General features: G+C 41.0%; 1 protein-coding gene across 2 annotated transcripts in view; it reads left to right on the top strand.

Moving 5' to 3' along the window:
• The first annotated feature begins 8,351 nt into the window (after positions 1-8,351).
• Positions 8,352-25,134, top strand: part of TSHZ2 (teashirt zinc finger homeobox 2) — a 221,659-nt gene continuing 204,876 nt past the window's right edge. For both annotated transcript variants that reach the window (XM_057401690.1, XM_057401689.1), the window contains exon 1: positions 8,352-9,484. In XM_057401690.1, coding sequence (XP_057257673.1) covers positions 9,445-9,484 — 40 coding nt within the window. In that variant the 5' untranslated portion in view covers positions 8,352-9,444. The remainder of the gene's footprint in view (positions 9,485-25,134) is intronic.

Here is a 25,134-nt window from a genome sequence, read left to right as displayed (position 1 = left end):
CTTGGCCACGACTGACACAAATGCTTTAGAAATACCTGATTACTGAGGAACAAAGGGAAAAAAGGGCCTGATCAGTAACAGCCATTAAAAACCTAGCATTTTTTTAATCAAAGAAAGCACCAAAAAGTATTTTTCCTGAGTAAGCATAAATACAGCATTATTACTCTCCACTGCTAGCCTCCAGACTCCAAAAATAGTAGTTTTCTAGGTTTGTTATCACTTCTTCCTGACGCTTTTAATACAAACCCAACTACTACTGTTGAGCAATAAGTCTTTCTTGTTTCAGAAACCCCTCCTTTTTGTTCCTAAATTTCCAAACAGAAAGGATATTGCCTACTGAGGCTCACAGTTGTTATCCTTATCAGTTTAGACTTCTAAAAAACTCCAGTGTTTTGGATATACTTCTTTTGTACCTGGCAGCCATTTACACAGACTACTCTTTGCTTTTATCTTCAGCTTCTCAATCGTGAGTGATTCACTGCTAAAACTCCATTTTATATAACCCAAAGAAGCTTACACATTAGTTGTAGATAAAACACTAGGCATGGACATTTACCTTAGGTGTAAGTTATTAGGTACTTGAGTTTGCAGGTTACAGTGTCCACTTCAGGAGAGACAAAAAGAGATTGTTTCCTTCAGAGAAACACTTTCACAGCACATATCAAACAGACTACACCACAAATACAAGAAAAAACATAACTGATAACCACTTACCTGAAAAAAGGCACCTACAGAGAAAACCCAAACAAACCCTGTACTCAGACAACACCAACTATAGCCAGGCTGCTGAATGTGACTGCTGCAAGTCAAGGTGGTGGAGCACCTCACCTAAGCAGCTGCTGCTCATGAGGGTGATTTGCAGCATCTGATTGGGAACACCTGAAGAAGAGTGGGTGAGTCCACGGGGAAGGCAAAGTCAGTCTCCTGGGCACAAGTGTTTGCACTTAAACACGCACGAACTTTTGCAAGTTCTTCTGTTGAAAGAAAAAAAAAATTCCTTTTTTTTTTCTTTCCTATCTTTCAATTTTCATTATTGCTTTTTGCTATATAAATACATAGGGGACAAACGGACAAAGTACAAAAGCTCCATCCCCTATATCAAAAAATCAGAGGTTCACTTTATTAAAATTATATTTCAGTTAAAGTCCTATTTAGTAGCTTTAGCATTTCAGTTATACTTCCTCTGCACTGCTTATTAAACAAATGGGCTTGGTATGTGCAAACTGAGTTTGTCCCAGTGAGGCTCAGTGGGTGACATGGTACAAGTGGCAAGGTACAGTATTACAGATTCTTACAGTATTTAGTGCCTCACCTTTTACCCAACCATTAGCGGAGACAGAACACCAGAGGCTTTAGAAAGTACCAGTATCATTTTAGCGCCCGTATCATTTTACATCAATTATTCCATTTGCCAGCATAATTTTATTTTCTAACTATAAATAACAATAAAAAATAATCATACCAATAAAAGTAAGAATAGGCTTACACTGCACAAGCAATCATTTATTTGAAGCATGGATAGCTTACAATCAAATACCACAGTGACTGGGTGTTTTATAATGAAATTGTCCAGAGAGATGGGATATGGCTGTGGCCATTTGAAAATGCAATTTTAGTCCCAGACATCTTTGCCTTGCTTTCTGCTCAGGACATGTATCTTCTTACCAAACTTTCCTGTAGGTGATTATCTGTTTTTGTCAACTCTGTAATACATTTCCCCTGGTTTATCTGCTCTCTTTATTTGGATGGCCACTCGATCTTTAAACAGAAGGGGGAAAAACAGCATCAAAGAGCTCCCAGTATTTACTTACCTGTCTTTGTAAGTGGTTTGGCCTCTCCCATCCCCTCAGTGTTTTCAAAAGAGGAAAGACGTTCTACTTTCCAGAAGAAACCTGCTTCTGCTTTCTTTTTGTGCCTCTCCAGAAGATGCAACCTCACAACCTCTTAGCTACTGGCAGCTAACAGACCAGACCTTTCAAAGTGTGAATTTCCTATGGGCACAGGATTCTTTAGCAACATGGCTCTCTAAAAGAATGAACCAAATGCAGTCCTTGTGGTTTTCATTCCCCTCCCTTCCAATTACAGCAGTGCAGAGTCACAGAAAAAACCCACCCTGGTATCATCCTCAAATTTCAGCAGTTATGCAGCTTTGAACAAAACATGTCCATTTTTTAATTTTAACATTCATAGCATGTTTTAAAAAAAATCCATTAAAATTTTTCAACGAAATATGGTAATTTAGGAAAAAAGTTTTGGAAGAACACTGATTTCTCAATGTTGCCTTTTCACCCTAAAAACGGCCGGTTTCAGTTCTTCTTTTCCTTTTATTTTCAGTTCTGTCTTTTTCCAAGGACTCTTTGAAGACTACAATCCATTTCCTGCCCAGTTCCAGCTAACTGTTACTAATTCAAAAGATTCTAAAGACGTTGTTATTATTTAGAAAAGAAAATAAATCCACTCATCCGATGTGCCAGCTGATTAGGGACTTAACTCAAAATCCACTGAAGAAAATAGGAGGTTTGTGGATTGCGGCATGAGTAACTTCTAGATCAAACTAATTCAATTAGCTGCTTTTGCTGGTTTGGTCAGGGAATGGTATTACAGCATTACTGTGCTTGGTTCAGAGAAAGTGGCGTGTTTATTGCTGTTCTTTTAAGCAGATTTGTTGGGATTTCAAGAAGGAAAATTCAGTTCCTAAAATGAGAGCTTCCAGGCTGCTTCAGTCTGCAGTAGGTATGCAAGACTTAATTATAAATTCTGGAAATAGGATGTCATAGTTAAAAAATGCATGGCGAGCCTTATGTACAGTCCTGAATGAGATCTTATGGGATATTTTAGCTGATGACATTGTGATGGAAGATGAACCACAGATGTGGCTGGAGAAGGTAGCTGCAGCCAGAGCTGTGCAAACCATTGCACTGTTTTAAATTCTCGTTACTTGGCCACAAAAGATTATTTTTTGTAGTTAGATGGGAGTTCAAACACAAATGCCTTTTTTTGCAGCCGAAGAGGGAATCCTTTAGCTGAAGATTAGAAGGCAAGGGGCTCTGGAAATGCTGCCTGCTGTTACTCAAAGTATAAATGATTAGCAATACCAGGATTTCATCCCAGGAGGTGAAATTTAACCTCCCCTACCACCCCCCCACACTGGAGTAACTGAACTATGTGCACAGAAATGCCTGAAAGGGAGGAAACAGATTTTGCCCCAGTGCTGCTGTTCTACCCCTTTGTAGGGAAAAAGACTTTGTATTGCATGACAAGGAATACTTTGAAAAAAAAAAAAAATCGAAATATATATTCTATGAACAAATTAATACTTGTCTAAACGTGAAAAATGTGAAAAAAAGAGTTCCTTTTAATGCCCATGAACACACAGGGGAAAAGTATAAAGTCACAAAATGAGATACAACTAGTGAGGAACATAATAAGAAGAAAGTGTTTGGTAAGTGCCCTCTTTACACAGGAAAAGACCTAGGAAAGATTACATCTGTCACTCAGCAAAGAGAGAAAGCTTTTGACAGATCACCCTAAGAAAGCCTTTTTTACTTTCATCTTCACTACAGGAATCAGCTGTGATCAGATTGCAAAAAATAATCAAGACCAGCATTAGGATGGTGGGAGCTCTGGCTACAGTAGGAAAAAGAGTTTCAAGAGCACTCAGAAAACACACAGATAAGGTCAGGCCATTAAACTCATCTTAGAAGAATTTCAGAACTACAGGGATCATCCCTGAAAACTTCTGGAGGACCAATGGTTTCCAGAAGGCTCAGACTAGTGCAAACACATCTTTAAGATGGAAGAGTGGGAAGGGACCATTGCATCATCTTGGTTTCTGTTCATAGAAAAATACCAAAACAAAACTATCCATAAGAACCTAGAACAAGACTTTCGGAGATGAGTAACAGGCAACATGGAATTATTAAGGATAAATTATGTCAAACCTACCTAATCACATTCCATGACAGTGTGACAGACCTTGTGAACAGAGAAGTCATATATGTTGACTTCTGTTAACTTCTACCACTGTCTCACATATCAGTCTCACATGAGCGAGCTATGGGGTGTCCTTCAGATGACATTACTGTAGCTGGCTGGAAAAGGTCAGAAAACCCGACTCCAAAATTATAACTTCATGGCCCCATTGTCAGGCTGGAATAACGTCTGGAGTGGGTTCTGGGCTTTGCAATATCCAATACTTCTATTAATATCTTTGAAGGTGGAAAACATTTTGCAAGGTATCTGCAGATGGTTCCAAGCTAGAGGGAACAGCAACAGCCTTTGAAGACAGCATTGTAACACACAATGATCCTGACAAAATGCAGAAAGTCTGAAAAAATAGGATGCAATTCAAGATGAATCAGTGCGAAGTTGTCACTGACGCATAATCAGCTGTTCAAATATAGGATGGGGACAACTGATTACAAAGCAGTTCTACAAGAAAGAGTCTGGCATTACAGTGAACCAGAAGCTGTACGTGAGTCAATAATGTTGTGCTCCTGCAAAAAGGGCATATGTCAAACTGGGACATATAAACAAGTGTCATATGTTGTACATGTGACGTAATCCCACTTGGTGCTGGGAAGATTTCAAATGCAATACAGCATCCGGGTTTTGGCGCTGCACTTCAAAACATATGTTGTCCAGCCACGGAACAATGAAAATGGTGCCAGGTCCAGAAAACATGACCTACAAGGAATGACTGAAGAAATCGAGGGTGTTTGGTGAGTAGATGTCATAAGTCTTCAAACAGATTAAAAATTGCTGCTGGGCGGAGGGGAGGGAAAGAAACTGTTCTCCATTTCATTTGAGAACACCATAAAAAGAAACAGGTTTCCATGAAGTCATGAAGTGTTCAAGAGTAGGGAAAATTTCTAATGGTAAAGCTGCTAGAATAGATTGCCCAGAACTATTGAATGTGTATCACATTGGCCAAATGTTCCTCAAAAGGGAAACAAGTAGAGTTAATCGTACCACTGGGCAGAGAGAGGACTGACCAGACCACTCACCAGCTGCTCTCTTTTCTGTAAGGAATCCTCACTCTGTCTGTCAAGATTCTTTTACAACCACTGTAATCGCAATTATTTTTAATCATTTTTTGCCAGTAATTTTGAATAAGAAGTAAACACCGAAGCTGACAATGTCATTGGCTGGCAATATTACTACATATTGAAACATTTTCATTTATCAAACCCAAATAATTCCTAACTTTTTTGCTTGTTTTTTTTTTTTATAGCACTTGTCAGGATTTCTACTTTTTCCTTCTCTAAAGTGATAGGCAAAGTGTGAAGTGTGTGTGTGTGGGGGGGGTGGGTCATCAACTCACCTTATGAGTTATATACCTACATGTTTATAACTTCAGGGAGTGGAAGGGAAGAAGAAGAAAAGGAAAGAAAATAAAACCCAACCCCATTTAATTATCAGCATAGCAGCCACAGAAAGACAGACAGACAACAAAAGTAAGATAAGAGACACTTCAAGTAACACAGCTGAGTTTGCTGTGACTACTCATGATGGGAACTGTTATCAAAGTCAAGTACACAAAGCATATTCAGCCCTTTATTGTGCACAAAAATATCTGTGAACTTTAATGTATACCGAATCACACACGTTACTTTGAAAAACCAGACCCAAACCACTCCAAAGCTATACAATAGAGGATTTTCACTATCCCCGATCACACTCCTGTTCCATGTAATCTGCACCTAACCAAGAAACTGAAAAACCTCTAAGAGCAGACCAGGTTGACTGTATATTGCTAGATGGGGGGGGGGGGGGAGAAAATTCCTCCCGGATCCCAGTGGGGAATTCAGCTCATGCCCTGAAGCACAAGATTTGATTACTCTTTTTTGAACATGCATAACTGCCATTGCTATTACTGGTCATAACATTTTGTCAGGAAAGAGAAATATTATTCTGCAATGCAATAAAAATAGATAAAATTCAATATAGCTTCAGAATCATTTGCTACGTTTCCAAAGTAAACATTAAGCACCCATCAAGATTATTCCATTGGATAAGCCAAGGAAGCCTCCAGTACTATCTGTTCATTTTATTATCTCTAATTTTCAACTGTGCAAAAATGCTTTCGGTAAATATTATGGGTTCTTCCTGTGCTAGAAGAGATGCTAAATGACCTTCACCAACTTAGTTATAAATAACAGAAGCAGGGAGCACACAAATGCTGTGTAGTTTCAGCTCTATTCAAACCTATCAGCAAATTCTGACCAGTGGATAAAAATGGACACCAGATTCTGCTTGCTTTTTTTTCCCCTTCTTCATAATCCCACCCCAGTTCCCTCTTGAAAGGCATTCTGTTCTGTCAGCCATAATGGCATCTGCTGGTGGAGACAGGAAGCCATAAATCTGTAGGGTTCCTCTCGACCAAGCCTTGTTAATACTCCCATTTATCACCGAGGATAGGGTGCCATCTCACTAGTGCTCTACTCACAAGTCCATCTTCTCAATTTCCCCTTCCCAAAGGAGTAACCATTTAAAACAGTGACTTTCTCATCTTGCATGTTGAGACTGAAAACGCCACTGATACAAATACCATACCCAGTGTGTAGCATTTGGATTTAAGCCATGACTCTGGAGAACAATAGCCACTACTTGCTGATCCCAGACTACATTGAATTGCTGCTTCGCTTACATCTAGAGCTTGTATCTTTTCAACTTGCACAGGAGTAGCAGATACCAGATGGAAAGGTTAAAATCTGAGGGGGCTCTGACACTTGCCTCCTCCTTCTCCCCCCTGATGCCTGCTAGTTTTCCAGCACATTACAATACTGTACAATGGTTTGGGAGAATTGTTAGTAAAAGAAGCATGTGTTAAAGCAGCATTTAGTACCCAATCCTTCAAAATAAACTATCATAATCAGAGGTGCAGTATCTTTCTGCACTGCCAGGGAGGAGAGGGAATATAAAACCAACTACAAGTGTCTCCATTTGCTTGATTTGGGAACCAGGACACAGAAACTGAAGGGATCAAAATCACAAATCACTGCTAGATGAAATGTGAAAAGAAAATCCTGGTTTGCCATCCTGCCCCTGAACTACCTGATCCAGGGCCAGGGCCACACTCAATGTGTCACCCTTCTCACACAGTGCTGGGGTAACTGCCCCACTGCTGTGGATGTCGTTGCCCCTCTTGGCCCCACATTTAACCCTGCCTGAGCTGGGGACACAGCAGAAATCCCCTGGTGTGCACCAACTGCATTTTACACGTGCTGCATGCAGGTAGAAGAGAGCTGTGCAATTCCGACTGATTGAAGCAGAGCTGTTCACTTCTGAGTGAGTTATGCTAGGCAGAAGTGGAAAAATGCGCATTTTATAGTACTGTTATCCTATTTTATCTTTCAAACTAAGCATTTGCTTGCACCAATAAATACTTTCAAATTGCTTGCAAAAATTGCTAGAGTTCGTACAGGCAAACCTATCAAACAATTTAAGTGAAATCAGTTAGGTGGACACTTTCATAAACACGATCTCCTATTAGACTGCTAAATATAAAGGTCACTTAGGGGTCTTCCCGTGGAAACTCATTCCCTGCCTGAGCAGGGCGACTGCGAATCTCCAGTGCCACCGGCTACAACACAGCAGCTCTCACTGGTGCTTTGTAACAGAGCCTGGTTGAACACTGATTTTAGAGGATTGCAAATGATTCCTATTAAACCCAAGAGTTCCATTAGAAAGATACAAATGCCAAAACAGAAAAAGTGTCTACGAACTTGGTTTCATAGCAAACTCTGGGACTGGGCTATGGAGTATTGCAGCATCCACTTTTAAGAGGTCTTACACAAACTGTAGTTGAATATATAGAAATTAATCCATCTTTTCAGCCCCAAATCGCTTTTAAACCCTCAAGGTGTTAACAGCAGTCGTGGGGAATAAACCGAAATGAATAAATGGGGCAGGGAAGTTATCTCCCTGTCTCTTGTGGAACAACGCTGCTCAGAGTTCCCATGTCCCGTCTCCCTCTTTGGGCTGGCCGCTTGTTGGCCTCTCTGGAAGGACGAGACAGCCGGTGTAGTGGGACGAGACCTCGCTCTGGGTTACCAGGAGGGTGCAGCAGCACTCGATGGAAGTTCCCGATTCCCCCTGATCCAGGTGCCGGGGGAAAGTCGGGGAGCTGCGGGGGCTTGTCCCGGTCGGGCTGACCCCGCTCTGCCGGGCCGACCCCGCTCTGCCGGGCCATGGCGTGCAGGCGCTCCCTACTGCAGCCCTGCGCTTCACCTGAACTTCACCCAACTTCCCGTGTACGTCCAGCCACGCCGCTCCTAACCGCGGGGTGCCCGTTCGGGTGAGGAGGAGAAGGAGGACGAGGAGGAGGAGGAAGATCCGCGGGGAAAGCGCTCCGCTCCCCAGCTCCAGCTCCTCGCGGGCACACGGCCCCGGAGCAGCGCTCGCCAGCCGGTGGTGCCGCCGCACGGGGGGAGCACCCTCCGCGGTCCCCGCCACCCGCCCGCCCCGCCGTAGATCCCCGTTATCCGCTTGTTAAATCTGCAGTGACGCAGGGCGAGGGGCGCTGACCCCCCCCCACCCCAAATCACCCCGCTCGGGGCCGCCCCGTCGCGGCTCCCCCCAGCTCCCAGCCGTCGGCGCTCCCGGCAGCGCCTCCCTCGGGAGCCGAACTCCGCGGGCCCTGTCTCTTTAACGGCGCGGCTTGTGGCGGTGCGCGGAGCGGATCGCGTCCTGTCACCGGGTCGCGGAGGAGGAGTTTGTTAATGTTCAGTTTGCTCGGTGGATCGATGTTTGCTGGCATCGCCTCGCCCTGCCTGTGTATGTGTGTGTGTGCGGGTGTGTGTGTGTGTGTGTGCGTGTGTGTGCGTGTGTGTGCCTGTGCAGTGTGTGTGTGCGTGTGAACAGCAGATTTCCTCCCATCCAAAGCCTCCCTGTCCTCTCCCATATCACTCACCGCCTGGCATCTGACAGCACGGAACCTGCAGCGCTCCGCGCACACGCACACACACACACACACACCCGGGCACCGCTCCGCCATACAGCTCTGCGAGGAGGAGGAGAGGAGAGGAAAGGGAGGAAGCAGCCAGCCCCACAGTCTTTCCAGAGCTGCCTTTTTTAATATATACGTATCTATTTTGTTATTTATTTATTGCCATCCTCTGGCACTGTGGGCGCCTTTCATTTGCTCCTGAGCTTGGATGTTTGAATCAAAGCAAAGCAAGTGTTGCAACAGTTAAAAAAAAAAAAAAAAAAAAGAAAAGAAAAAAGCCAACCAAAAAAAAAAGCGAGAGAGAAAGAAAGAAACCTAGATCTCTAAAATAAAATAAAAACCAAACAGGTTCCTATCAGTGAAGTGGGAAGGAGGGGGGCAGGGGAGGCTTGAGGGGGTGCCGAGGGAAGCGGCTGAGGCAGAGGAACACGGCTCAGGAGCGTCTCAGGGCTCTCGGATCTGGGGACAGAAGTGAGATTGGAGAAAGTAGAGCGATGCCAAGGAGGAAACAGCAAGCACCCAAACGGGCTGCAGGTAAGGAGAAGCCATCCACTGCACAGCCTCTGTCTCTCCGCTCCTTCCGATCCTTCCCCCCATCTTTATTATTATTTAGGGTCACCCTTGCTTTTCCGGGCTGGATCTTTATTTATTTATCCCCCCTCCCCCTCCCTTTCCCTTCCTAACTCCGCGGAGCCAGTTTCGGTCCCGATTGCCAAGAGCTTTGCTCTGATACGGGCTGGCCCCTCCGCCGCCCGCCGCTCCCGCAGCGCTCGTTCCGCTGCCCCGGTGCTGCTGGTACCTCCGGTACCTCCGGTGCCTCCCGCCCCGAGCCCCTCCTGCCCCGGCCAAACTTTTCCCCCCAACTTTCTTCCACTCGGCGCCCCTTCCCCCCGGCCCCTCTCCCTTCCCGAGCCTCCCATCTGCTTCCCGCTCCAGTCCCTACCGTCGTTTGGTTTTTTTTCCCCGTTTCTAATTCCCCCCTCCCGGTGGTTTTTGGTTTTAAAAAGCGTGTTTCGCCAAGTGGGTCGGTGCGGTTAATCTTTTATTTCGCCGTGTTTCTGGTGGCAGCGCTGGCCGTGTGTGTGTGTGTGTGTGTGTCTGCGTGTGTGTGTGAACGTTGTGTCTGCCTGAAATAGTACAGGGACTGTCTCTGCTGATGAACCCGGTGGGGAAGTTCAGCCTTTGATCATCAGTGGTGAAAATTGCAACAGGAAATAAAATGAAACGTTCTGACTGCTAGAAGACAATCCGCATTTTCAAACCAAATCCTTCTTTTGTTTTGTAGCCGAGTTGATATATTTGCACATGCCAAGTGGTTTTGCAATTTAGCTTTTATTTTTTTCTTCTTAAAGAACAAAATAGTTTGTAACTTTGTAAGTGTTTTGTTTTGTCGTTTATAGGGAGTTCTTCTTTTGGGGGCCAAGAAAAAGATGAGTGGGCCTGCATAGTAAATCTTTTCAAAGAGTTTTCTTTCAGGCTGCTTAATTGCTTTTTTTTTTTTTTTTTTTTAATAGTGTGGTGGGGTTTTGTTTCTGGGAAGCGCAATATGGAAGTTCATTTTTCTTCTGCCAGACCCACCCACTGAAAAATCAGCTTTCCAGTTGATTGCCAGCTTTGATTTGACATTTGATTGATCACCTGTCATCTTGCTGCCTTTGATCTATTCATTCTTGATATATATCAATAAATCACTCACCATGGTAACCCAAGTGCCAATGACGTAAGGCTTGCCCTCTAGATTCTCTTAGCCAGACATGCACAATTATTATCTTGTTTGGCTTTTAATGTAGGCGGGTTCCCCCCCCCCCCCCCTTTTTTTTTTTCCCCTTTGTGTTCTTCATCAGATTAGCTCTTTAGAGAAAACTCATATTTTATGGTTTCAGTTTAAAAACGGTTTGCTAATTTTTCCTCCCCCTTCCGAATATTTTCTAGGTGTGGAGTATTATGTGTGGGACAAAATGTATGGACAACTTTAGTGGCATACTTGAATAAACTTTGAAAAGTAGTGCTCAGGATTTGTTCGGGGTAAATGATGTTTCAGAGAATCTGGGACACGCGTAACTTTTATAAACTTGCCTATTTTGCCGTGTTCACGTAGGTGTAGGACAGTGGTGTGCAGGCAGTGCCTTTTGGGACGTGACCAATGAATGTACCTATGCAGGTTGCTCATATGATTCTTGGCAGCAAAGATCCCCTTGAACCATAAATAATAGTTGAGCTAGAAATGCATATATATATATATGCACACACATATATTCCCTGATGGGTTGCTATTATTGTTTTATTCACAAAGAGGTTATAGCTGAATAAGGCATTAACATTCTCAACTTGCAGGATAAATAGCAATTTTTTTCATGGATGCTGATCATCACAGTGACAGTGCTAGAATTGCTCCTTTTTTTCTCTCTGTCAAGAGCATTTTATTTTGCTTTCAAAGTAGAATTTTCACGTGCAATGCATGTAGTATCTTTTTGTACAAGGGGGACCCTGTTCTTTTTAGAGGCGTAGACTACAGAGTAAGTAAATTTTTGCGAGCAAAGCCCATGCTGTTGTTTCCCGGGATTTCCCTGCTGAGAAGACAGTAAGATATGTTTTTATCCAGAATGCCACAGTATTTTTGAGAATCTTAATGATGAGGGAGAAATTTGAATGGCCACAATTACATTCCCCCTCCCTAATTCTCAGTATAAAATGTGCATTGATCTTCAGTGGTGCATTTCTTTGATTATATTTGTCCTCAGATCAATGTTGTTTCAGGTGAGCAAAAAACTGCAAATGCAGTCCAGTTTCAACCAGCATAACTGATCTGAAGTAGATTTATACATTTGCTATAGTTCTGCTTTGAAGTTGCTTTCGTGTGTTGGGGGGGTGGGGTGGTCTCAAATAGTAGATGTGCCTGTTGTATCTAGTTCTTAAAACTGACTTTCATTTTCAGGGATAGTACTGAGGTTCTGTTTTCTATAGTGAAAGATACCTCGAAGTGACAGTAGACAGACTGTACAATAAGAAATGAGTTGCTCATCAGAGCTGATAGCAAAGCTCCTTATTCCTTTTATTTAAAGGAGTTAATACATTATATATTACTTAATTTTCACTTTTATTTATTTTTAGTTGAACAAGTTCAAACATATCAGTTGCAATGCATTCTGTCTTGATGGCAGCAGAGATATTGAAGAGAAGTTTGCAACTTTTAGCTTCTTTAGATAGTTCACCTCTAACAGAAGAAAAATGATAAGCCTTATGATTCTGGACATGCCTGCTTTTGTCATTGCTTAAAATTAAATACTATGCACAACTGTAAATAATTACTACCATGCACTGACTTTGAAAGCAGGTTTCTAGTTTGATTAATGAATAATGTAAAGGTTAGACAGAACCAGCGAGTGAATCAGAAGTGAAGTCCTGCTGCTAGATGAAAATCTGTCTAGAGAAATATACATGGCAATTTTGTCCTTTTCTATTATTAATTTTAAGCCGTGTATTCCTAAGAAATATATTACCGACCATTGTAATGAAACAAGGTAGTGTAATTGGATAAATGGGGCACTATTTATGTTCCATGATGGGGATTTTTGATCTCAAATTACACTTTTAAAGACACTTTGTTTCACATCAACACCAAAACTATGTCGAATGCATTTTGATCTTTCCAGGGCCGAATCTTTTCTGAATCGTCATTCCTTTTTGAGATCGTCATTTCCATTTCGGTAATTCTTGAAGCAGATAGTTCCAGCTCTTTATATCAGTGCCTGCTTTAGTATCATGCTTCTGTTTACAATAAACAACCCATTTGTGCTGTAGCTTTCAGCAGAAGGGCTTTACAACCTCTGGGCCTAATTCTCCTCTTGCTCAGGTGCAAATCAAAAATAGCTTTACTAGCAGCATCAATGCAGTTGCAGTGAGTACTGTCTGCTCCTGCGAGTAAGAAGAGACTTAGGCCCAGAAAGTACTTCATCCTTCAATGAAATGCAGCCACCTCTGGGGTGGAAGTCTTGTAACGATTCCATAACAAATGGTAATATATTAACAGAAGGATGGAAAAAGGGTGGGAGCAAAGCAGAATTGCTATTCAGATTTTATTCCTAGGGGTATGAAATAGCTTTCAAACACAATTTCACTGGATTAAACTCTCCTTTCCCCTGCAGCTTGTTTAAATGTGCATATTTTATTTTGTGATCATGAATTGCTAGTTTGCTTTTTTAAACCCTGGAAAGAGGAATCTGAACTTAACACCTTTTCTGGCTGCAATTTTGTATTTCTTTTCTTTCTCTCTCAGCTCCAGCAGGCTATCTGAGGACCAAAGCTCAGGAAAAGTACAGCTATCAGTCAGATATCAGTCACATGTATTTTGTTTATTGGAGCTGTAGAATAGCACAGTTTTGTTGTTGGAAGGAAGAGTCCTTGTAGAGCAGCAAGCAGAGGACGGTTAGCAGTCAGTTCTTTACAGCTGCAGTTTGCACCTTAGTAGTAAAAAGGTTATTTAAAACAGAAACATCTTTAGAAAGTGAAATTTTGCATCTGCAGAGAGCACAGTGAATGACCAGCTAGGTCTCATATGTATATTTCTGTGATTAAACGATATATATATGTATAAATAACCAAGAGTGCTGTGGCTTTTCGAGTATTACTTGTATCCTTTAATTATAGGGGCAATAGAAGCAGGTTTCAAGCAAGCAGTACTGAGTGAAAATGTAGAAATGGCAGCGCTGTTTTGTTTAACCATCCTCTAGAAAAGCAAGTGCACATCAAAACCACCTAAATAGCTCGTGCCTCAGAACCTTTCAGTTACTGTGCACATCACAGTGCTGACAGATGACAGAAAAGCCAAGGTGTTCACAAATAAGAGGAGTCTGTAAATCCTGGTTAATTAAATATATTCCAAAATATACTTTTACAACTAAAGAGGCACCAAAATAAGTCGCTATCTGCGCATAAGTTCTGTAATTGGCTACTAAGTCCAAAGTTACTATGTAATTTTTTCCCCATGTTAAAACTCTGGCCTGAAAAGGGCAATTTGAAATCACATTCATTTTAGTTACTGTTTCCCTATTTCAGTTTTACTCTCACATATCAAAACACAGTGTATTATCACTATATAAAGAGTGGGACTCGCCAAGAGTTCAGCCCCTGTGACTGTGAAAGAAAAGATATTTCCATCAGTAAATGACACAATTTTATAGCACTTTTAAAAACATGTTCATTGTCAGAAATTCTTTTGCATAAATGCGCTCCCTCTTCTGTGCTCTCTAATTGAAAAGCTCATTTTCTTCAAAACGACAGGATTTTGGTATTTCTTCCCGAAGCTTGCTTCTCCTGATTTTCCCTCTCATTAGTAGCACCCGCCTCACGCAACTGTTTCCCCTAGAAGAGGTCCCTGTAGTTCCTCTGTAGCACAGAGCCAGGGTGAGCTTTTCTCCTGTGATTTAACTTCCCATCCCGATGAGGACATCACTCCCAGAGAGCAACTCCAGACTTGCGGGAAAAAAAAAGCTGTCAGTTGCTGTGGCTGCAATTCCCAACTTAGCAGCAGCAGAGGGAATGGAACTGTACTCTATCAATTACAGTTGGAACCAGAGGCTAAACACTTATTGTGTTAAGCTATTGTGCAGATCTTAAGAGCTCAAATGTAAAAAAAATATCATGTCAGCTAGTGGAGGGGAGAATAAGGCCTGGCTCTTCTACTGGATGACGTATTAGCAAATGCACGGTAAAATTATTCATATTCCATTTAATGCCTCTCGGGTTGAGACATATGTGTACCATATTATCCCTTAAAAAAGGGGGATCCTATTGATTTTACTGCTAAAATAAGCCTTTGTCTTCAAAATGAAAATATTTGAGAAGTTTTACCTTTAAAGCATACTCATGAAAGCAGAGACATTTTCATCTGTCTCCGAACCTGATATAGGAGTCAACTGCAAACACATTACATTCTCAGCTGAAGTCTTATATTTCATTTGTGCAAGAGCAGTGATTTTTCATTACCTATTTAATTACAATAATTTACATGAGAGTGGGTCCTGTTCTGCGGCTCTTACTCAGCACTTTGCTTCAGTGGGTAACTGGCCTGTGTAAAGACTGTCTATGTAGGACTGGGCTGTTTAGCTACAAAATTAAATATACATGTTTCTTCTCTAATGTTTTGCCTCTGAAGAGGGACCAGATTCTGTCATTAAGTTTTAAATCTAGGGAGAATTCTGCTTGTAACTTGTGTTACTAGTGGTTGTATGCTATTCTTTTCTGAAGCCTGTGTGACTGAGATATTTTGCTTGCTGGGCTAGCCTGACTTCTCAAACATGTTTCCATTCTCTGTGTTAATTATTGCACACTTTCTTGGTACCGGCAGATGATACAGTCTTTTAAGGAATCCTTTTTAACTGGCAGTGTTAATGTGCACAAGAGCAGCAGCTCTCAAGTAAATGCATGAAGATGGTTTTGCAAATTGGAATCCTAAAGTTCCATGTAGTTTTAGGGACTAAAACCAGTTCTTTCTTATTAAGGTGACCTCTCCCTTGAGACTGTTGGATCTTGGCACCGAGTAATTTTTACCATGTTTTAATAACGGCTCTTGCAACTGAGAAATTCTTGACAGCGAACCGTGTATTTTTTAAGGTTTCAAGGAGAAACGCATCATAGAAGCACACTGTTTCCCATTAGATTTACACATCCCTCTTAACTGTTGCTGGCTTTTCATCTGTTACCTTGTGAGGTTTTTTCAGGCAAAAAGAAGTGGAAAAACTGGTCTTATGATCTAAGTGTTGCATTAAGTGTTTCATTTAGAAAAATGAAGAGAATCTTTGTTTCCCTAAAAGAAATGTTTTCCCCTTTTACCCTAGGAACAAGAAAGTCACAACAATAGCTTCAAAATGACAGGATTTGATTGTGGAAAATACAGAGTTTATAACATGCAGAGCCCGATAGTCCCAAGTATTGGTAAAATTCAACAGTTAAATAGAACAAACAGTACTAAATGTATTTGAAACAGATCCTCTTCAGGTATGCACACATACATACACATATGTATGCACACATACATACACATATGTATGCACACATACCTGCAAAAAGGAGACAAGTGCCTGCTTGGGAGAGGGATGCACCATTCTTATTGACAGAAGCTGGAAAGCCCTGTTTTTCAGAGTAGTTTTTGATTATTCCACTAATATTTGCCTAAATGTTAAAATTCCTGTGATGTTAGGAGTTGTGTCCACTGAAAGTCCTTTGCTAGTGTTTATTTTCTTTAAACCTCCAGGTCTTGGAGTCTGGTGATTGTATAAGCACCCAATATGCATTTTAAAAGGAAAAATTATTTTAAACACCATACTGTGGAGAACTAAGGAGCTTGGAAACATTCAGCCTAAAAATTCTTATGCCAGAAAAAAAATGCCATAATTCTCAAAGTGACTGTATCGTCTCATAATTTTCAGGTCTCACAATTTCTGAGGTGGTGCCTTGTGATTTTTGAATAAACAAGGTTGGCAATATTGCTTTTGACTGATTGTAATGATGAACTGGTGTGTGTGTCTGCGTATATAATTATATCTGTACACACACATAATACCAGTAAACAAAATCCATAATATAACGATGGAGTGGAGTTATGTGAATAGTAGCTCTGGATTTGTTTTGCTATAAACAAAGCAGTTGTGAGAGATCAGACCATCCGTTCTTGAGGAGTGGCTTTCAATTGAAGTTTTGTGGAGATTGTTTTTAGTGTCAATTAGATTGAGAAAGTTAATAGCCAGTAACTGTTCTTTAAAGTCTAGACACTTGCAGGACCTACAACGAATGCACAGCCAACCTTTTTTCAGATGTAATCAGGCTCAACTTTATTGAAAAAAAATTGGCAACTAGCAACATTAATGCTGTATTTTTATTGTATTAATGCAAATGAGATGCTGACTTCTTTCTTTCATCTCCATGGCTTGTATCTATTATAGCTGTATCTTAGTCCTTTCTGTATCTTTTCTCCCTGTGTTCTGTGAACTGCTATCATCTAATGATACTGAGGCTCATTAAAGTTACTCACAATGCTAAAGAGACTGTGGAAGCATCCTTAGCTTGAGATGCCTACAGAAAAGCAAAACTACTGAGTATATGGGAAAAACTAACCCACATCAATCCTTCCATTCCTGTTTTGGGAAACCTTTAATATTAGTAGGTCAAACAGGAAGAAAAATCTTTGAGGAAGGACTGTGTACTGGAAAGAACAGGTTGTTTTTAATACATACACATCCCTACCTGACAAAGATAAAAAGCAATAAAGTTTTAAGGCGCTTTCTGGCTCTTCCTGCATCTCTCTCAAAAGACTCATTTAATTGGAAAGCCTGTTGTGCTTGGTTTTATGCATTTATAAGGGAAAAGGAGCAATTTTGCACAAGGCCTAATATTCCAGCACAATGTAATCGGAACTCTTTCTGGTTGCTTTTTAAGTCTCTATGTTCATATAAAATTAAGACCCACTTATCTTAAATTGTAGTAAATCTCTTTCAATATTGCTTTCATAGCTTAAAAAATGCTGTTACATATTCCCAGAGCAGCTTTGCTGAAGCAATATTTGGTCTGTTATGTGGAATCAGTGCAGAATTTCTATTGAAAAGAAGCAGCGCAGTTCTTGTTTTTAATGAAAAAAATTAAATTATCTGCAATACCTTGATAATAAAGATTTTTTTCTATTGGAACTCTGCATGCAGGAGATCGGAATGAAAACCTGCACATTGGTGCAGTTTGGTATGTGCAGACAGCAAGTCTGTTTCTATCACTTATCGTTTACTTGAATGGAAATAATCTTTTTTTGGTAGAAAGATTTTACTCTGAATTTTCCATATACAAATAATTTCATCTGAATTACACTGGGAATCACCAGCACAATTCATAAGGCCTGCAATTTTCTTTGTACATAGAGGAAGAACTCATTTACTTCCTGCAGCATGAGTGAACTTCACACACAAGAGCTGGATCTTTTCGTGATGCTCAGTTTGTATCAAAAAAACAACCCCATGCTACCTGGTGTATTGGTGTGCCAAAAAATATTTTTAATGTGTTTTTCAGCCATGTCGTAACATACATAAGCACAGTACAAGTAGCATGTGAAACATTTAACATGTAAAAGGAGGAAGAAGCTAAGTAGTTGTATTGATCATCTGTAGCATTAAATGCTAAAAATATTAAAAGCTTTCTAGTGCTTTTGATTAGCTGTGTGGTCCCTGCTCATATGTACGTGCTTTGTTAGGAAGTGGAGTAACATTTCTCACACTTAACACCTTTCTTCCAAGGGTTTCCTACTAATGCTATCTACTCCTCAGAATAATGCCAGTGAAGTAGAATATTTTTTTCCCCATTTTACAGAAAAGCAAATTGAATACAGGAGATTTTAACTGTTTTCCTCAAGGTAAAACAGCACTTGCTCCTCATTACCTCCTCAAGGTGCTAGGTCACATTTTTACTATAGGTACACTTCCAGGAGAGAAAGCCGGGCTGGAGGCTCAAGGCATCCACATGTCTGCTGCTGGGGTGAGAAGAGGGAGTAGCCCAGCTGGGACACCAGGGAATCGGCCCTGAATGGGGCTGGAAAGGCATTTTTATCCTTTCTGTGCAACTCCCTATGGCAAAGCAGCACTTTGATTGTGTCCAGGAGCTCCCAAAAATGGGAGGACTCAGTCAGAGAAAGAGAGCTGTGTTAACTCTGTTAACAAGCCAAGTGAGCTTTACTAGGCAGGAGTTTTAGGCAGAATAATTTTAAGTCTTTTACCTTCCTTAAATTATCTTTAGATGCATTTTTGGTCAGTTACTTTTCCCCCTGTATATTGTTCTACATTTCTTTCTCAGACCTGGGATCTTGCTTTTGTACTTCTGAGAATATATAATGCGTGGCCCTGAGAAATATGAAGAAACTGATTTAATTGTAGCTAAACAGGACGAATGCATTTTTTCTTCACCTTCCCTGGTGCTTGGAAATCTCTGCTAATAGAGTTTGAGGCTCTAACTTTCGTAAGTCAGGTCCTAAAGGGTCTAAATCCTCATATGGGCATCTAAAGAAAGACCTGAGTTTTCAAAAGCTTTTAGCACCAAGCAGTTCCCATGGACCTTCCTCAGGCCTCTCTCTTGTGTAAACTGGAATTGTAAAGCCTCAATCAAGGGCAGTGTTGTTTTTCTAAAGTGGAGATGTATGTATTGCCCCTTGAAGAAATATGCTGCATGTAATAGCCTATGGATTCATTAAGGATTGTTTATGTTTATTTTCACACTGTATTACCTTTCAGGAATGGTTGTTTCAGCCATTACATTGACAAGAGCTCAGAATAAATCTTAGGTAATATAGGGCTAATCTGCCATACCTGGGAGACCACCTGCTACCCTCTGGAACAGAGGCCAGATCGTTTGGTGCTGAATCACCAGGTAGGGCTTTCTCCTCTGGAGCTGGGGACTTGGGATGCTCTCCCGTGGCTCCTTTTCATGTGGAAATTAATGCTTGCCTCTATTTCTGAATAGTAGGTTATTAGAGTTCGTATGCAAATTCCCAGGATGGGAATTTGTCTCTCTTTGATAATTGATATAATAATATATATTTTTAGTGGTCCGAAGTCCTTGAGCTTGATCCTTGTATGTGTAATTTATATTTATTTCTTATTGTTATTAACTGTAATTTAGTTGTTGGTGCCTTAGAATGAAAGGATAGTCTCTGTCCCATTGCCCTTTCATAAGCAATGCCCTTTTAGGGTTCCTTATCCTGTATCCTTGCCCAGACATTTCCTAGCCTGTCAAATACTGTCATTTTATTCCTTACAGATCATTCACAGTACATCTCCTGTTGCACACACAAGTAAGGAACAAATGCAATCAGGATGCATCATCGTTTAGCATAACAAATAAAAGCCGATCAGTGCAGATTTCCCTTAAAGTGTCTCTTAATATGTATTGTCAAAATGTCTGAAGATGTCTTTTACTCATAAGTGTTTAATTATTTGTGACAATTAAACTAATATTCAGAGCAGGGAAAAAAATGAGGGTATTAAATATTTTCCCTTGTCAAAAGCTAACAAAACGTCACCTGACATAGCAAACTCCTTAAATTTCATATTTCAAACATACCTTACAATTGAAAAAGCCTTTGAACAAAATTATGGGGCCCCATTTCACAGCCCTGGATTTTGTACTGAACTTGAGGAAACTGGATTTTTAAAACTATCCCAAAATTTAAGGGGACATCATTAAAGCACATATCAGTAATGAGCAGCTGAATATTTGATGATTAAAAAGGAGTTTCTAACAATTTTTAAGTCTGTGCTGAAATTTACAGTCAAGAGCCCCTTTGCCTGCCTGAATCAGGAACTCAGACTTGGGTTGCATAGCCTCAGCCGGTTATTGTCTCACTTGTGCATGAGAAAAAAAAACAGCTCAAATAACACAGAGCAAGCCATCAACCTTTTCTGTGTTCAGAATTATAGATTTATTTTGTTGGTTTTGTCTGATGATCCCTCTAGGCGAATGTGTTGTTTGAACTGGAGGGGCAACATGCTGTGGATGGGGCAGAACAAGTAGCCAACATAGCTGCACAGGGCTCAGTGCCTTCACCTGCCTGGCAGCCTTTTAATGTGCTAAAAGCTCAGCTGTGTGATAACGAAAAGGGTGAAAAATAACAGGAAAGATCTTGAAAAGAGCAAAAAGCCAGCAGAGGACTTTAGAGCAGTGTTGTGTGGATGCTGGAGCACTGCATAGCCTGGACATGTCAACAATAACATCTGTGTTATGGGCGCAACAGTTCCTACAGTCCAGATTGTTTGGGGTTTTCTGTTGAGACGTTTGATTTCCACTGATTCTCATGTTTCCAGTTCTAAGCTGCTCCATTTCCACTATCAAAATCTGTGTTTTCCTTCTTAAAATGTTCTTCCTGTAATTTAGGGTAGGATGTTATTTGGCAGAAAATTAGAAGACATACATCAGAGTTTATTTCAAAGCTGTGGGACCACTGTGCTTTCTGGCAGTGACGTGAACATTTCTCAGAGATGTCTTCTGCTTTCCCTGAGAAAATCCACCCATATTTGTCTGACTTATAAACTCTAAAAGTTGCATTGCCGAAGAATTTTTAGAAGGTGACACAGCATTCCCCAACGTGCCATCCCCACCACGCATGCTCTGTTCTCAGTTCATCTTTTTCAATTACATTCCCTTAAAATACGTTTTAGCTGGGGATAAGTAGGACAATTTCTTTCCCTGCTGCAGGGACACCGATGGGTCTGAGCAGTCGAAGGAGAATGAGGAAATGGTCTGTGTTATGTGTTCAGCTGGGGCCCAGGCCCTGACATGGGAAGCAGGGAAACTTAGGAAGCAGGGCATAGACAAGCAGGAGTAAAGACAGGAGCAAAGAGTATAAACTTAACAAATATCTGTAGGAAATGGTGGTAAAAATGTATAATTGACTCTTTTGCCTGGTCAGAGTAGAGCATGGTATTCAGTATTAGCTCTTGCAGTGAATTCATCCAGCAGTTTCTGTCTAGATTAAGACCTTTGTGGAAATAAGTGCGGTTCCACACGTGCGGTTCCAGGCTGTCCTCTGCTTGCTTTTGGAAAGCCTGGCCAGGCCCTGGCTTCACGGCAGGCCAGGGATGGATGTGTGCCGGAAGTTAATCTGCCTCCGCTGGGAGGAAAGGTGCTGTCTGCATCTGCGGGTGTGCGGTGGGACTGTGGAGCGTGAGGAGCCGCTAGCTGAGGGTGTGCTGAGGTGGCCGCTGAGCCCCGCAGCCCTTTTGTGTGGAGAAAGGACAAAAACTCACCTAAAATTTGCCGGAGCTGTGCCCCCCATGTGTTAAATGGTGGTGGTGATGTCTCATACCTGAGGAATTGTGCAGGCAATTCACGGAGGAACCGTCGAAACAAGGAAAATCCCGATCCCCTGCTAGGAGTCCGGAGGAGATGTGGGGGCAGCGAGGGTCAGGGCCACACCTTCACTGGCGAGAGCTAAACAGAGGTATTGAAGAGTTCAGGCAGCACGCTGAGAGGTTTGTTTAAACCATACACAACCTATAGCAATAAGAATATATATGGGGCAGTTGCATATTGTTGTGTTGTGCTGCTGGAGCTGCCTGGTCAGTGGCTGGGCTGGCGCAGGGCTGGTGGGTGCCCACTGCCTCCGGTAGGCTGGAACAAAGTGTGGAAGTTACTGGCAGTTAAGTAGCTGTCGTATAAAAGCAAGCAGCTCAGGAGAAAGTACAAAGAATAATGCCAGGAGTTTCAACCACAGGTATCTGTTTAGATAAAAAGGGCCTGTTAGCCTAAGATCTCATGCTGCAACATGCAAATTGCAAAGGGCTGAGCCCTATGTCGCTGTGTAACTGCCATTTGCTTCAGCAAGCGCTGGGCCCTTGTGACTCTGACGTAGATTTTCACTTGGGGTAGGGGATTTTATTTTTATTTTTTATTAATTTTATTATTTTTTTTATTTATTTCATTTCATGTCCTTTTAATTTTACTTCCCTGTGGGAGATCTTTCATAGACATTGAATATTTTTCTCCGAAGTCAGTGACAAAACTTGACTGAGGATCAGCAAGAGCAGAGGAGGTTGCATTCAGAATATTACAGAGTTTTGTGTCACCTCCAAAATTTGTACATTAAATAACTAAAATCCTGAGAATGTTGATCTCAAAACCAGTCACCCTTGCATTACTTTTTGCTGTTTCTGTGAACTTACCAGAGATTTTATAAACTTGTGATTTCAGTTAAACAGAGGTAAATCATGTGGAGAAATATTTGCGTGGGGGCAAAGGGATGTTAATGATGCCATTGACATCTGGGTTTCCACTTGTTTGGATTAGGGATATTTTACCTTAATCATTCCCAAACATCTCTGCTAAAATCCCTTTTTTCATTTTTTTATCACCTATGAGGTATAGCCCGGCAGGTTTTCAATGTGTGTCTGTGTGTTAGGGTGAAGTGCTGAAATTTTTTGGTAGAGTGAGCATACAAACAGTCTGATTTTTGTATTTGCCCTCTTCCATTATAATTGTTTGGAAACATTTTGATTCTGTTAAAATGCACTATTTTCAATATACAAAGTATGTGCAGGGGAACACGGGAGTGATTATGAATTCCTCCAAGGAAATAAGCATCTCTTAGACATCATCCTACAACTGGGAAAGTTCTAATACGTCGTCTATATAATTTAACCTAATAATTTGTATTTTTTTTTACAGTGATGTAATGGGGAGAGTGACCTGGACTTTGTAAAAGTTCTACTTACTACACATTCCCAAGGGCAATGTAACATTCTAGAGAGTGTTTTATATTCCCTGATTAAAACGTAACATATTTTTGCATTTCCTGTGCAGTGACCTGTTAGTGCTCATAGACAGAACACTTAAAGAACAGTTACAAGGAGACATTTCCAAATGTGCCTAATATGCGCGAGTTTTTATAACATTCTTATTTCATTTGAAATTGCAGCTACAGCAGGAACCATTCAGACGGTGCATTGATTTAACTTTTTAATCCACTGTTTTGCTATGTCAAGTGAAATAAATGTTTGTTTTTAGCTCTCTTTTTTTTTGCATTGCTAAAACTCGCAACTACTTGCTTTAAGCTTGGGATTCTAAAGGGAGCTACATTATCTGAGATTTAAAGCTTGCTTTTTGTAGCTGCTTTCTCACAACTCCCCCAAGGAAAAAAAAATACAAAAGTACAACTTTAGCAAAAAGGGCTTTTATATCTCTATCAATTATAGAAACACCAACTGCAGTAGATTACAAATGTGTTTGGCTGATTGTGGTATTGTGTGGGGAAAACTGTCACAAGGAGCTGGATTCTGTTCTCCCCAACACCACTGGGCTGTCGCACAGCTCCTCGGGCTGCAGCCGGCACTTGTGTCAAAGCTGGAGTGGGCAAGAGCAGGATCTGGCTCTGAAATTGCCAAATTGCATACTGCCAAATCTACGTCTGTACTTGTGCAGAGTGCAAGTGCAGCTCTAGTGCAGTTTCTGGTGCTAGGGAAAAATAGAGAGCTGTCAAATGTGAACACAAGTGCTAACCGTGTGTTGTTGCGTATGCATGTGTTTTTATGTGTGCCAAAGCAAAAGCCACACCGATACATCTGCAGCCTAGACCAGAAACCTCTGGGGAGAATCACTCCAGTTATTGTTGTTCTTTATTTTTTATCTCCAAGATATTTGTTTACTTTTACTGTCTTGAAGAACAAAGTGGGGGGAAAAGGCACCACAGTACAAAAATTGAGCAGCTCATAAAGGTAAAGTAGCTGGAAGTAATGAAGAAAAGAAAAACGATATCAAACCAGCAATGCAAGATGGGCTATTTAGCATCTTTGGTGGTGTTTATCTCAGGAAAAATTAATGTATCAAAGTATGTGCAGGTTGTTATCACTCCACTAATATCATGGGTAGAAAGGTAGCAACACAAAGGCTTTCAGTTGGCTGCATCTTGGTTACTGTTTCATTTATCTTACTGTGCTTTGGGTCAGTCTGGGAGGACGAGGTTGGGCCCTGGTTTATTTTAACCAAGGAAAACTGACATAGTAAAGTTCTGTGTATACTTCACATTGAAAATGCAATTTTCTATTTTCATTTAATCCCAGGAATGTTGGCATTTTCCAGTCTGTCAAACAAATGAGTGCACTGGAAGACAGTTAGATGTATCTGTCTAGTTCATCTATCTAATCTACCTCATTTCTAATGTGCCCATCACCATGATGCCTAGGCAGAAAGTATCTGCTCTGATTTTGCTTTTTGTCTTTATTGGCAGTGGTAACTTAATTGAGTCCTGAGAGCTTTCAGATTCATCTGCAAAAATAATAACCATTATCAGAATAATGATTCATTTTTGTACTCTTACTCAGAATTTCCCTTTCTCTTCTGAGTATATTTGGCTGGTTGATTATTGTTGACTTATCTAGACAAGGTTACATTTTAGAGGTGTTGTATTAAATTGGAATTTTACCTGAGTCAGCAATGACTCAAAACTTCACTTGGCTTCTGAAGTTAATTCAGTCATGTCCTGTAACTTCCTACTGCTTTTCTTTGCAGAAGTTGACTTCATTTACTAAACCACCTAGTTTAGCAGCTGCATCTGTTCTGTGACTCTTTGCCATATAAAGCATAGGTAAGGGCAAGAGAAAGTATAGAAATTGTGGCTTTAAAAATTGTAACTTCATTCAGAAGCACTGTTTTCTGTTGCATTT

This window comes from Pezoporus wallicus, unplaced genomic scaffold (genome assembly GCF_028554395.1).
Source record: "Pezoporus wallicus isolate ANWC-B61680 ecotype Strahan unplaced genomic scaffold, APGP_CSIRO_Pwel_v1 contig_9238, whole genome shotgun sequence".
Taxonomy (NCBI): domain Eukaryota; kingdom Metazoa; phylum Chordata; class Aves; order Psittaciformes; family Psittacidae; genus Pezoporus; species Pezoporus wallicus.
The sequence above is the reverse complement of the archived record's forward strand: the minus strand, read 5'-3'. Positions and strand labels throughout refer to the sequence as shown.